This window comes from Marmota monax, unplaced genomic scaffold, assembly GCF_021218885.2.
Source record: "Marmota monax isolate L192 unplaced genomic scaffold, Marmota_monax_Labrador192_F-V1.1 WCK01_AAM20220418_F8-fsc00077, whole genome shotgun sequence".
In the NCBI taxonomy this organism is placed as follows: Eukaryota; Metazoa; Chordata; class Mammalia; order Rodentia; family Sciuridae; genus Marmota; species Marmota monax.
The window spans coordinates 5,671,064-5,685,613 of record NW_026694610.1 but is presented as its reverse complement, the minus strand read 5'-3'; the positions used below and the strand labels follow the sequence as shown (position 1 = coordinate 5,685,613).

Genomic DNA, 14,550 nt, shown 5'->3' with positions numbered 1-14,550 from the left:
TGGAGGCTAGAAGGAAGAGAGGAGAAAGATGGAATTAAAATAAAATAAAGATGCCTCAGATCCTGAGTCTCTGGCACAAAAGCCACCAGAAGGTAATGAAACAGCCAGGATCAATCAAGATAAGGGTTTTGGCATGCTGATCAACATGTTGGCTGGCCTGGAAATCATCCTATGTTAAGTCCAGACCTAGAATCAGAATATAAAAGGCTGAATTTAAAAATCTGAGCCCAATAAATGTTTATATGAATTATAATAATAAACAAAAAAGTCATTTTTTAAAATATTTATTTTCTAGTTGTAGTTGGACACTATACCTCTATTTTATTTATTCATTTTTATGTGGTGCTGAGGATCGAACCCAAGGCCTCGCATGTGCTAGGCAAGCACTCTGCCACGGAGCTGCAACCACAGCCGCTCTATTAACTCTTAATGCCTGCACCCTATGTGCCACGCTATTCACACTTTGTGATTCTTCACAAAACTTCAAGGGAAGCATTAACATTGCTGTTTTTAAAATGAGAAAATGGAAGTCCTGAGGGATCACTGTCATTTCCAAGATCACAAAGCCAGAAAGTAGCTGGGCAAGGATTTGAATTCAGATGGGACAGACACCAAAACCTATACCTGTATCATTTCATCTAAATTATCACAGTTCCCAAAATGTAACATGCTCTCTGAGACAGCTACACCTCTGCACTCCTCTAAACCTACCAGATGCTTCTACCATCCTCCACTACTTATTAAGGCACAGCCTTCTCTGATTTTTTGCCCCCCTCAGAGAGGGTGGGTGTCCATCAGAGGACACATCTCTCAGCTTCTACTCCTATTTGTGCACTCCTTGAGGCAGGGATTAAGTCCTGCTCTCCTCCACATCTGTATAGGATGTGTCCCACAGCAAGCATTCAATAAATGTTTATTAAATGAGTGGATAGTAACTCTGCAGTCCAGAAAACTTTATATGTTGGTGGATTTTGTTTGTTTTTGTTTTGTTTGACACTGGGGCCTCACACATGCTGGGCAAGTGGTCTACCCTGAGACACATGCCCAGCCCTATACATATGCTTTTAAACAAACCTGCCACTTCCTTGATATGGGATTCAGGATCAGTAAACATCAACTTCATGGTAAGAGTAATGGGCACAGCAAGTCAATAGACTAAGGGAAAATAACTGGAGAATGAAGAAGACAGACATCTACAAAGACATATGCTAGGCATGGCTAATGGTTAATTCAGATGGCCAAAGTTTGTTACTAAATGCAAACTAAGGGCTGGGGATGTGGCTCAAGCAATAACGTGCTCGCCTGGCATGCGTGGGGCGCTGGGTTCAATCTTCAGCACCACATAAAAATAAAATAAAGATGTTGAGTCCACCGAAAACTAAAAAATAAATATTAAAAAATTCTCTCTCTCTCTTTAAAAAAATAAAAATAAAAAAATAAATGCAAACTAAATGGAAAACATTTGGTATTTTAAGTTTTCTCTTAACAAAACAGCTTTCTGAACAGGTTTCCTTATGTACAGATGTCTTATTTCCCTCAAAATATTTGCTATAAAACAAGCTCTGATTGTTTAAATACTTTCAGGAATGTAGGACATTCTCTAGAATCTTATGAAATGAAATCAAGTATATTTAAAAGAACCCAGGGATAAACGGGGTTATTTTCAAATAAAAAAGAATCCAGGGAAAAATAGGGTTATTTTAAACTTGTTCCAGTTTTGTTTTTTTTTCTATAGTTTCATACTCCTAGTATAATATATTGATTTTACTTTTCATAAAAAGCAACCAAATAGGGGATGGGGTTGTGGCTCAGAGAAAAGAGCACTCACCTAGCACGTGTGAGGCACTGGGTTTGATCCTCAGCACCACATAAAAATAAAATAAAGGTACTGTTTCCATCTACAACTAAAAAAAAATATATTTTTTTAATAAAGCAACTAAACAGCAATCCACTTCAAAAAGCAAGTAAAAAAATCTAAAAGGTAAGTTAAACAAAGATCACTGCAAAAGGCAGATGAGTTAACGCATGCCTGTAATCCCAGCAACTTGAAAAACTGAGGAAGGGGGTTGCAAGTTAAAGGCCAACCTCAGTGACTAGCAATGCCCTATAAGTAACTTAGCAAGACCCTGTCTCAAAATAAAAAATATAAAGGGCTGGGATGTGGCTCAGTGGTTAAATGCCCCTGGGGTTCATCTCTAGCACAAAAAAAAAAAAAAAAGAAAAACAATCACAGGGAAAAAATATAAACCTTTTGAATGAATCACCCAAGAAAGAGATGACCAACTGCTAGAGAAAAGAAAAACAAAAAACAAAAAACCCTCTCATGTTTACAGATTTTTTAGAAAAGTATAAAGGACACTGTCTATCCTCTAATTAAACCCAGAAGATGCTTACCTGTATTGTTTTGTGCAGCAGTTGCATAGGAAAACAGAAATAATCTCTTAAGAAGTATAGAGGTCTGGGTATGATGAATTATGCCATGGACAATCTAGAAAGAATGGACCAATGGGAATAGTTACGATTTTGACAGGTAAACACTAAGAAAAGTAGGAGCCAAGTTGTCTAGGTTCTCAGTCATGCTAATGGAGCTCTAGGGTCAACCCAGTAATCCTTGTTAAAGTATGAATCTATAATTTAGTTGTTGGAATAATGCCAGACCAACAGAATACTATTTTGTCAGACTTATTGAGCTCTGAATTTGTAGGGATAAGTTTTTATAATATAGTCAAATTTCTCAAAAACAAAGTGCTAAAAATCTTAAGTGCCCTATTAAAGTCAGGTATTCCAAATATCTGACATGTTGAAGATTTACAGGTGATATCAGATAATAGCCAAGACATTTAGCTGTTCTTTCTGACTCACCTGTGGTCTTTAGAATCTTCTAGAAGATGAAGAAGAACTCAGTCTACTGTGCCTTCTGTTTGTCTACTGTACTAAACAAAATTATGTTTTGATAGATGACTAAAATCAATGTTCTAAGTGAGGATTCCGGATTCTCAGTACATTCTCCATATCACTCTTTCTCCCCTCAGAATATGTACACAAGTCATGTGTGTCATTCTACCTGAAATACCACACTACCATATGAAAGACAATCAAGCCGTGACCTGGAAGTAAGTGTACATGACTCATTACAGAAAAGACGCACTAGACTCTTGCTAAATCTCCCCTGATGTGTTGAGAGCCACAGCCGAAGGGGCCCCAGCAAACTTCAAGCTGCCAGCAAACTTCCAGCTGCCGGCTGATGATTGGCTCACAGCGGCCCCAGCAACATCTAGCTGATTGGCTCCTCTGCGGTGATGCTCATTGGGCTGTTTCCCTGCCCTTTCAGACCACGGAGCTGCTCATTGGGGGACTTTTTTGGCTCCGCCCACGTGACCCAGCCAATCGGCCTCAAGAGCAGGAGGATTGTGGGAGGTGGAGAGAAGCTTGTGTGGGAGAGAGAGGCTTGTGGAAAGCCGGTGGTGGCAGTTGAGGCTCTGAGGGTTTTTCCTGAGAGGCTGTTTTGTTTGGCGTGTGTGGTTCTAAAAATAAAGTTAGTTTCTTTTGATAAGTGGCTCCTGATTGTGCCCAGCCAGACTGCGGCATGATGTATGATACTGGCAAATGTGAGATCTTTATAATCTCAATAAGACAAATCTTGGAAGTTATAATGAACACCAAATTGCTACAGCCATTTTTTCAGTTCACTCAGTTATGGATCTCAATTTGCCATGACAACCAGGGAATCATGTTCACAGTCTCCAAAGGCACACCCGGTGACTCGGCTTTGTTCCTCTAACCTTAGCTGTTCTTAGCTGTACCTCCTCCTTTCAAGCACAACCACTACCTCCAAGAGTGACTCATTTATTCACAGGAATAGGAAGACAGTGCAACTGTCTTTAGAATAGGTTGGATGGCAATGAGAGACAACTTAAACCTATCCCATCCTTCTCTTTCTCAACTACTTCCTGACCTGGCTTATCACCTCCCATCTTTTAGTGGCTCTAGAAATCAAACCATTATGAATTGAAGGAGTAAAGGTAGCATGTGCTAAGATGATATGCAGGCATGCTTTACCAATTACCTCTCACATTCTGAAGAAAGAATATGGGATCCACAGAGTGGGGTGGTGCACACCTGTAATCCCAGTGGCTCTCAAGGCTGAGGTAGGAGGATCACAAGTTCAAAGTCAGCCTCAGCAACTTAGCAAGGCCCTAAGCAACTGAGACCCTGTCTCAAAATAAAAAATAAAAAGGGTCGGGGATGTTGCTCAATGGTTAAGCGCCCCTGGGTTCAATTCCCAGGATCAAAAAAAAAAAAGAACACTGGATTCAATTTCACAAAATAAAAGGCTCCCCTCCACCTTCAGTCAATGTAAGCGAAACCTAGAGTCAGTGGGGAAAACCTGAAGGGAAACAAAACCTAAAAACAATTTCGACTAGTTACCCTTTTGACTTCCTCTTCTTTTGTGTATCTCAGACAAAAGTGAAACACTCGGAGGTCTTTGCAGTGGATGATAAGTTTCTCAGGGTATTTCTTCAGTTGTTCAGAGAGAATTTTTTTTTTCTCATCAAACACTATAGATCAATGATGAAATTGGGAAGAAAAATTATGTTATACAACAATAAATTAATGTGAAAACAAGGCAGACTGCTAACTTCTTAGAATAGGCATTCAGACTGTCCCAGCAGGGGCCCTGACTCTGAGAGCACACAGGGTTATTCACTGCCCTGGAGCAAGCATAAGACCCAAATGGACTGGCCACTATTAGCAGAATAGATTTCACTGGCCTGAAGAAAACACAGCTCTGAAAGCTGAGATCATAATGGATGGAAGAAAGAGCACTAGGGACATGCATTTCTGCCAGTCAACCCCTAGGTTTGTACTGAGGCCCCTCCTGACACCTTCTTTCTGTCCCAGAGCTACCCAGTTAGCACCTATTGGTACTAAGAACATCATAAATAGCTATTAAATAACTTCTGGAAGTGCCCTGAACACAAAAATGGAGAAGAGAAACAGAATGAATTGGCAGGAGAGGCCTGTTTAGCCAGCAGAAAAGATATTCTGATGCAATACAACAGACCTTCAAAAATCAGCCTTAAACATGAATATAGAAGGATCAGTACTCCTCTAGCTAAGTAACTCCAAACAAGCTACTTCACATTTCAATTTATCATCCATAAAACTGACTTAAGTAAGGTAATTTATATGAATATATTTTTGTGAACTATAAAGGGCTATAATAATATTATCATCATTACTAACTATATATTCAAAAGCTGACAATAATCCAAGGGAAAAGAGATCCTTACCTCCATAAATCTGATCAACACAGTGGAGTGTAATGTCATTTTCTCCCATAACCTTATTCTTAAACTGAGTTTCCTAAAAGATTCAAAAGGAAATAAATGTGACTCCCTTCTATGCACTGTTAAGACATTTATAAGCAGAGTAAATCACCATTCTCCACTTGCACTTTGAAATAAATGGGGGAATGCATCTGTATATTCTTAGGAAAGGGACAAGTGAGTATGGGAGAAGAGTTTATAAGCACTGATTCTTTCAAACTTGGGCAGACCATGCAATTTCTGGGCTGTTTCCAGGCCCTCCACTCCACACAGTCACTTTGAGAAGTATGGGCAAGTGACGTGCAGGTTAATGTTCCTCCACATAAATGCTGAGATGACTGACAAGCTACCTGAGATCTTTGGGAAGAAAACACTGGGAGATTAAAGTTTATGGTGAATGCTGTTTTTATAAAGGAAAAGGAATTAAGTCACTACAGTGTACAGCAGCACAAGAGACCAGACTTGGAAGCAGCAACCATGCTGCTATTTAAGAAGCAAGGGAGGAGCCAGGCAGGCTGGCACGAGCCTACAACTACAGCTATTGGGAAGGTGAGGCAGGAGAATGGCAAGATTGAGGCCAGTCTCAGCAACTTAGGAAGAACCTGTCTCAAAACAAAAAGTAAAAAGGGCTAGGGGTGTAGCTTAGTAGTAAAGCAACCCTGGGTTCAGTCCCTAATATTGCAAAAATAAATAAATAAATAAAAGCAAAAACAAAAGGCCAAGGGTGGTCCAGGATGGCCTGCATATTGCGGGCATAGGGCGGGGGCGGGCCTGACTGGGCTTCCATTACCACACAGTGCTCTTCCAGTGTTGCAGTCTTCTCCTTCCCCAGCAGCTCAGTAATAAGTAGGAACAAGTCTCACAAGAATGTTGCCACTAGATTCAGATTAGGCATAAAGTAGACCCAAATTCAAATGCTACACTTGCAATCCATTTCAGTATCGAACTTAGTTTCTAGATTTGAGGAAGAGTTTTAGAATAGAGAAAACATGGGGAAGTAGTACATTTGGGACATGTTATTTCAATGATTGGTTGATTTTTTTTTTATATATATATATTGGGGATTGAACCCAGGGGCACTTAACCACTTAGCCACACCCCAATCCCCCCTTTTTTCCTAAAGTTGGATCAGTATTGGTGACCCATAAGTCTCTAAGATTCTAGCCATTCTTTTTTTTTTTAATTTTTTTTTAGTTGCCAGTGGATTTTACACTTTATTTGTTTATTCATATGTGGTGTTGAGGATCGAACCCAGGGCCTCACACATGCTAGGCAAGCGCTCTACCACTGAGCCACAACTCCAGTCCCCGTTTTCTTTTTTTTCTTATTATATTTTTAGTTGTATATAGACCTTTTATTTTATTTATTTATTTTTACATAGTGTTGAGGCTCAAACCCAGTGCCTCACACATGCGATACGAACACTCCACTCCATCACTGAGCCAGCCCCAAACATTCTTCCCCCAGCTCTCACCTTTTTAAAAATTTTATCTTGTAGTTGTAGATAGACGGACAGAATGCCTTTATTTTATTTGTTTACTTTTATGTGGTGCTAAGGATGGAACCCAGTTCCCCACACATGCTAGGCAAGTGCTCTGCCACTGAGCTATAGCCCCAGTCCCTCTAGCCCTCTGTTTTTATTTTGAGACAGGGTCTAAGTTGTTTAGGGCCTTGCTAAGTTGCTGAGGCTGACTTTGAACTGGTAATCCTCCCGTCTCAGCCTCCTGAGTTGCTGGGATTAGAGGGGTGCACCACAAGGCCCAGCTTTAATGAGTGCTAAAATACAGAAGAAAATGAAAAAACACTGATAGTGTCAACTTTTGAGGTTAAAAGCAAACCAGCATGACATGAGGCATAGGTGGGAAATTTCTGAATGGTCCTACAGCTGAAAGAAACTCCTGAAGGATAGAAAGCAGATAAGTGATGAGACTTCTCTCTTTTGTTTTTATTATGTGTTAGAGTTGGGGTGGAAGAATTGAGAAGCTGAGGGAAGAAACAATGGAGCCATAACTCCATTCCCTCCAAACACAGCTCATACATACACCATTATCCAATGCAGATTCGTCATCGCCTAAGAAGGCAATCTTGAAGTCTGTGCAAACAAGTCTCCCATAGACTCCACGCTGACAGGAATCTTCCTGCACATACTTCAGGACAGTGTTGGCTTCACAAAGCAGCTGTTCACCTGGTGGAAACCAAAACAAGTCCTTCTTAGGGTCCTCAGTTAACACCGTATGCAAACATTAAGAACTTTCTGCACTCTATTTAATGAGGACAAACATAGTACAATGCAGCACTTCAAAATGAGCCACTTTTCGAGAAGGTCAAGAAGTGCAAATTTTAGGAGAGAAGATGAAGCAGAGTATGGAAAACAAAATGGCTCAGATAGAGCCTGGGGACTCAGCTCAGTGGTAGCATGTGTGAGGCCCTGGGTTTGATCCCTAGCACTGGAGGAAAAAAAGAAAGAAAAAAGACTCAGAGGTGTCTCACTACAAATAATGGAAGTTTCCAAATAGGTGGTAATGATTTCAGTTGCACTTTCAAGCATATATTTTAGTGTTTTTATTACTTTGACCCCAGCAGAGGTTCAACAACTGCAATACCCTAAGTGAGCAAAGACTGGAGCAGCTTGCTTGCATGCCTGGATGCAGGTCCCACTCCCTTTTCCTGTGAGAGCTCCAGGATTTCCTCAGACACAAGAGGCACTGCAGCCTTCCACAGCATGACCACCTTGTTCTGGCTGCACACTGGGAGGATGAGAGGGAAAAAAAAGGTCAGAGGCAGTGTGTGTGTGTGTGTGTGTGTGTGTATGTGTGTGTGTGGTACTGGGGGGGTGAGTTTCCTCTCTTTCTTAGATGAGAACATTTCCTCTCCAGGTGTCACTTCTCCTGCTCTATCTGCAGGCACCCAGCCAACATGAGAAGCTATATTTCCTAGAGACAGAAATTCTCTTTATAGTTAAAAAGTTAGGACTGGGGTACAGGTAAGCATTCTCTGCTCCATGGAAGCAGAGATACTCATGAGGGCTGAGATGTCTTGGTGAGGGTAGGAAAGAGAAGAAAAAGGGGAAAATGAAAAAACTAAATGTAAATACTCTGCAACAACAACAACAAAAGGAGTATTCTTCTCATTCAGCTATCTTCCCCCAGAATCTCCCTCTGGATTTTTCCATCTTTAAATTTATTTTTTGGGCTGAAAATACATTTTGTCTAGCTTGCAATAAGAAAACAAAGAAGAGGGCTGAGGTTGTGACTCAGTGGTAGAGCACTCGCCTAGCATGTGCGAGACCCTGGGTTCCATCCTCAGCACCACATAAAAATAAATAAAATAGAGGTATTGTGTTCTACTACAACTAAAGAATAAATATTTAAAAAAAAGAAAGAAAACAAAGAAGAATTTCAGGCACTCAAACAATCCAAGGGCCCATATTACAGTGTTTTCTTTTTTTATCTTTCAAGGGGTTAATTGCCCCTGGCTGAAACACTAAGGAAATATTGGAAGATGGCTCAGTCACTAGGTCAGCCTCTTTAAACAACAGAGTTTAAAGAAAACAATGAAGTCAGGGCCTCTTTAGGGTTTAAAATAGTCGCCCCAAAATGTCACAGCTTAGTTCAAGGTGAAAGACACGTGGGCAAAGTTTCCTGTGCTTCAACTCCTAATGTGCAACAGCTTTTATCAGCGAGGCTCTCCTCAAGACCAGGATAGCCCATTACCAGAGTTTTGTATGGAGCCTAGAAATCAGCAATGTAGTCCTATTACGACCTTCCTGGTGAGACTCTCCACAGACATGGCAAGCTGCACCATGGTTACAAATTGTTTGTACCAGACAAACTCTTGAATCATGAGAGTTGGGAGTTGAAAACGATCTTAGTCTACTTTAGAAAACTGAGACTCAGAGAAGTTAACTGTAAACTCACAGCTGTGCACCTAGAAGAGACCGTCTAGTAAGCCAGGAGAAGGGAGAATATGACACAAAATTTAAAACAAAAGTTAATTTCAGAATCTATAAGTCCAAGAAAAGAAAAAAACAACAGGAGATACGAATCAAAGTTTAAGTCAACATTGTAGAAAAAAAAAGCCTTTGAAATTTAAAAACATTAAAAAAAGGTGGAAATGATCAAAATGTTATATGCAAGTACGAATATGCTGTATTGAAGCCCACTATTCTGTAAAATTAAGATGTACTATTAAAAAAAGGAAAAAAGTTAAAGGGTTCTAATATGTTTTACCAAATAACATGGATCAGTCAGAAACTTGTACATATTCACATTCCCTGGACAAACTGGAACAAAGTTTAAAAATACCACAATGGGGTCTCTATTGTTTTGGGAAAATGCACATAAAAATTTATTTAAAAAGTTATTTTGAATTGGGAAAAAATGGAAAAAAGAATACATAGCTGACAGGAATTTCCATAAATGGAGAGGATACTTCACCAAATAGTTTCTGTTCCTGAACTCAAATGTGATAAAACCTAACTTAAGCTACTGCCACTTTTTCCAGTCTCAAAAAAATTCAAGCAATCCATTCATAATGAATGACTCAGAGCAAAGCCCCAGTGGCCCCAGGATTGGTAAACCCCAGTATCCCTAGGACCCACTCTCAGATACACCAGCACAAATGGCAGGTGAGACCATCTACCAACACCTGCCCTGGGAGGCATGGGTAACTGCACTGTCCAAGGGCAGCTACAGACTTGGGCAGCAAGGACTGGGATTTTCCTGACCAGAAACCACAAATACTGGATGGGACCAAGTAAGACAACCTCATTTGCTTGTCAAAGAGGCAAGAATTTCCCAGGTTTATTTTCATCAGCTGGGGGTAAAAGGAAACAAGAAAGATTTTTTTTCCAGATAGTGTAATACTCAAGAGTCAAGTGTACAGTTATTGAACTAAAGACCTTGTTATCTTTGTCTAACTCATTACTGTTATATGCCAAAAGATAAAAAACAAAGAAGTTTATATATAGAAAAACTAGGGATGATGTAATTTATCATTGGTTTTGAGTTGCATTGGAAGTATGAGGCTAACATTACTGTTACCTGGCAACAAGTGAAGAGTTACTTCCTTCTCTGTTACTTCCTTTTCGTTTGTGTGAATTTCCTAAAAAAAAAAAAAAAAAAGAAGAAGAAGGAGAAGGAGAAGAAGAAGAGCAAAGGATAATATTTTTCTTTGTTTAAAGGTTCATAGTAATATAAAGACATGCTTATAGAATACACACTAAACCACAGGAGCTTTATTTGACAAGCTAACTTGTTAACTAAAGGAAGACAGAAAATTCCAAAAAATTAGTGATAATCAAGATATTAAACTAATTATTTAGGATTGATAACTATTAGTTGTCCCAAGCACAAATGCAGGGGTAGGCATCCTTTATGTAAAGGAACAAGTTGAAATACCACATAGCAAAGTAGAGTACACAGAGTCAGAAAGAAAAGACACACTCCAGCAATACTGCTTTCTATCCAGTGAGAATCAAGGATTGAAAGCAAAAGATCATTAGTTCTTGAGAGAAAACTGACATATAAAGGCTTAAAGGCAAAAATAGGAAAATATGACTGTACCTAGTTGGTACAGATCCACTTACTTTATAGCATACTGAGGCTTAGTAGAGAAAGCTAGAATGTTCACTGCCCGCTATTAGTTACCTAAATCCACAAGACAGTGCCAAGGAGCGCAACCACCTAATGGGTAATCAAGAACTTGTTCTGTGACTGTTTCTCAATAAATGTATCTTCAAGTTCCTCTATTTCAGGCTCAGTATTTATTGGATATGCAAAGATAATTAGCAAACTTTAATGAATGATGCTTTCAAAATAATGATCATAAATGGCTATTAAGACAACAAAAAGAGTGACGCAGTAATAAGCCTCCTAATGAAGTCTACCGTACCTCTATGAAGTATTCTTGCCAAAATATCTAATCTCAAACTGCTTGAGCTTTTATGGCAATTTACTAATTAATAAGAAACACTCGGACAAGAAACACATTAAATGCCACCATGGGAACATAATCAGTCCAACCTTAATTGGAAAATTCTATAACACAGGCTGGGCACTGTAGCACATGCCTGTAATCCCAGCAGCTCAGGAGGCTGAGGCAAGAGGATCATAGGTTCAAAACCAGCTTCAGCAAAAGCAAGGTGCTAAACAACTCAATTTAGAGACCCTGTCTCTAAATAAAATACAAAAAAGAGCTGGAGAAGTGGCTCAATTAATGAGTGCCCCTGAGTTCAATCCCCCTCCTCCCAAAATTCTATAAAACACAAGAAGTTTTGTCAACAAATAAAACTGTATTACTTTATTTTATTTTTGGTAGAAGGATCCAGATATAGTAAGTTTTCTAAATTTGTTAGTTCAGAATGAATTAGAAGAAATTTATACATACTTGAGGCAGGGGGAGAATAGATAGTCCATCTTAAGGCTGCAATAGAATGCCACAACTTTTCCAGGGAACCCATATAGAGCATGGTCTACTGTGGAGGTGACTATGATTTCCATTCCAGGCAATGGCCACAAATCAAGTCCCTTGGGGCAATGCTTCTCAAACTTGGGACATGTTTGGTCATCTGGAAAGCCCGTTACATACACAGACACTCAGACCCACTCTACCACAAGCTTAAGGATGCAGACAGGGCCTTTGGTTTCATAAAAAGCTCCCCTGCTGATTCTGATGCACTGCACTAGGGTTTATACAAGAGGAACTATTACTGCATATGTAAATACTATTGAGTGTTTTTGTAATTTAAAAATTCTCATTGAGAACTTTCATTGTCTGTCATTTGCAAAAAGCAAATTAAAGCACAATTATTTTTGACAGGTTCTACCATCATTATCTGAGAAGAAAGCAAGCTATTCATTAAATTTAGTCAACTGTTGGAAAACTACAGAGATCATCTTGACTAGTTCTTGGAACTCGGTACAAACCCTGGAACCAGCACAGAGAAGACTAGCCTATTGTTAAATCAACAGAAGTATATCTTCCACATTAACTTAAAACTACCTATATTAATTCTTGAAATGTTTAGTGAAACTTTTTCTTTACATTTCAGAAACAAAAATACCCAGAGGTACCTTTTAAGATTCTGTCCTACCCAAAGCTCCCTTTCCCTAAACCACTGGTACCAGCTCCTACAACCCTCTGGAGTGAGACAACTGCACAGAAAACTAACATGGATACTGGTCCCACAGACATGGGGTGATTCACTTTTGTCTTTCCTATTTATTTAGCTGAAGGCTCACAAATCAAGCTGGCTACTTAAATGACAGATTTGTAAACTGAGCCATGAATGTGGGGAAGGAGATAAAGCTGTTCTGCAGAGAATTGGATACACCACTGTCAGACACACAAATAATGGCCTGGATTCCCGTGGCTTTCCAGGCTTTTGTAAGGCCCAAGCATACCTTTGGCACAGTTCCATGAGTCATGCCTGTATTGTTATCATAAATTATCTTGTTAGTATAAATTAGCTAGAGTAGGATTCTATTAATTGTCAACAAACATACTGACTTAGGTCAACTGGATTAACAATAAGAAATTAGAGATGATTAGAATCATGTCATCCAATATGACAATGTACAGTAAGTATATACAGACCTCCAAGGGGAGAATCTAATGTCACAGCTATCATCTCATGAGTAAGACTGGCAGAGAAAAGTCCTCAAAGTAGCATCTACTGTCTCAAGTATGTGGGCTCTAGGTGAGGGCATGATGTATGGAGTTTCTAAACAGAAAAACCCTAATAGGATTTTACCATCATTCAGCTGATCAATACCCCTGTCTGCTACCACCTCGTTCCCATCATGATCCCTGGACATGGAGGTATACAATGCCCTCCTGCCAAACATACACCAGGCAAAAAGTGACTTTAAAACTTAAAATTTAACAAAAAAAAATCCATTTTATTCTTAGCTTTGTAATTTCTAAACTAAAAAAGCAGAACACGCTACACTTCTAAAAGTAGCTGACATTTGTAAATGGTCAGGAAGAAGGTCATTTATAAGTGACAAACTAAATTTAAGGTACTAAGTGTTAGTTTTACCAGGCACCCAAAGGCAAACAGGAGTTTGTAGTCCAGTGAGGAGAACAAACAATACTGACACACCTTCATAATCATATATACAATGGGTACGCTCTAGCAAAGCATGAATATGAGGGTATGGCAGCACAAAAAAGGAGCACCTAACTGTAGTTTAACAGTGGCCAATCTTTTGGGAGTTGTATTTAGCAGAGTTGCTTTAGCTTCCCCTCTCTTTGTCTAGAACTCTAAATTCTAAAGAAAAGTTACACCTAAATGATTAAGATGTTAAGTGTTAAATAATCTTTCTTTAGATTTATAGACCCTAGAACATTTGTTAACCCTTAGATTATCAGAAAGTGTAAAGATGATGCTTAACTTATAGAAAAGTAATATTTGTCTAAATAAGTACAGGAAATAGCTCCAGCAGGTCAAGGTCAATTGCAGTGTTTTAGGCAAAGAAAAAAAGACATTGTGCCCTGGATGATGGGAAGACCCTATTCAGGGAAGACCCTACTCAACACTTAATCTTTCCGCCCATTGTCTGTCCCACTGTACCTCCCAATAAAAGCACTTTTGTGTGCACAAGTTCCCTAAGATGGTGCTTTAGGACAAAAGCCCCCTTCATCTTCTCATTGCCAGTCCTTGACTAAATCTGACTTTCCTTCTTACCAACTCTCATCTACAGAGTACTGGGTTTTGAGCAGTGAACTGACAGACTTGGGTCCAGTAACAGAAAAAATATCAAATGGGATGGAGCGGGTAACTATTCAAGCCAGTCCTTCTAAGAAAATGACACATGTGAATCCAGGTATGGAGACACATGCCTGTAATCCCAGCTACTGTGGAAATTGAGGCAGAAGGATTGCAAGTTTGAAGTCAGCTTTAGCAACTTTGTGAGACTATCTCAAAATGAAAGGGTTGATGATGTAGCTCAATGGTAGAGTACTTGTGTGAAACCCTGAGTTAAATCCAAGAAGAAGGAGAAGAGGAGGAGGAGGAGGAGGAGGAGGAGGAGATGGCACATGTAGAATGTTCAGAATTTTAATAAATGGACAGAAAGAAGAGGAAAGAAAGGAGAAGTTGTAAATACCTATAAAGGCAGGTAATGTTGCAAGAGAGGTAAGAAATATGGCTGATATAAGCACAGCCTAAAGGAATTTGAGGAGTTTGGGTTTAATCCTGTTGGCAATGGGGAGCAAC

The 14,550-nt window shown here is 39.4% G+C and overlaps 1 protein-coding gene across 5 annotated transcripts in view; it reads right to left on the bottom strand.

Moving 5' to 3' along the window:
- Mtmr12 (myotubularin related protein 12) overlaps positions 1-14,550 on the bottom strand; it is an 81,132-nt gene that overhangs the window by 38,670 nt on the left and 27,912 nt on the right. For 3 of the 5 annotated variants that reach the window (XM_058572090.1, XM_046422320.2, XM_058572089.1), the window contains exons 2-6: positions 10,373-10,433; positions 7,373-7,515; positions 5,295-5,367; positions 4,429-4,559; positions 2,395-2,488 (exon numbers count right to left, since the gene is read on the bottom strand). In XM_058572090.1, coding sequence (XP_058428073.1) covers positions 2,395-2,488; positions 4,429-4,559; positions 5,295-5,367; positions 7,373-7,515; positions 10,373-10,433 — 502 coding nt within the window. The remainder of the gene's footprint in view (positions 1-2,394; positions 2,489-4,428; positions 4,560-5,294; positions 5,368-7,372; positions 7,516-10,372; positions 10,434-14,550) is intronic. The other 2 variants (XM_046422322.2, XM_046422321.2) reach the window with 2 other exon arrangements.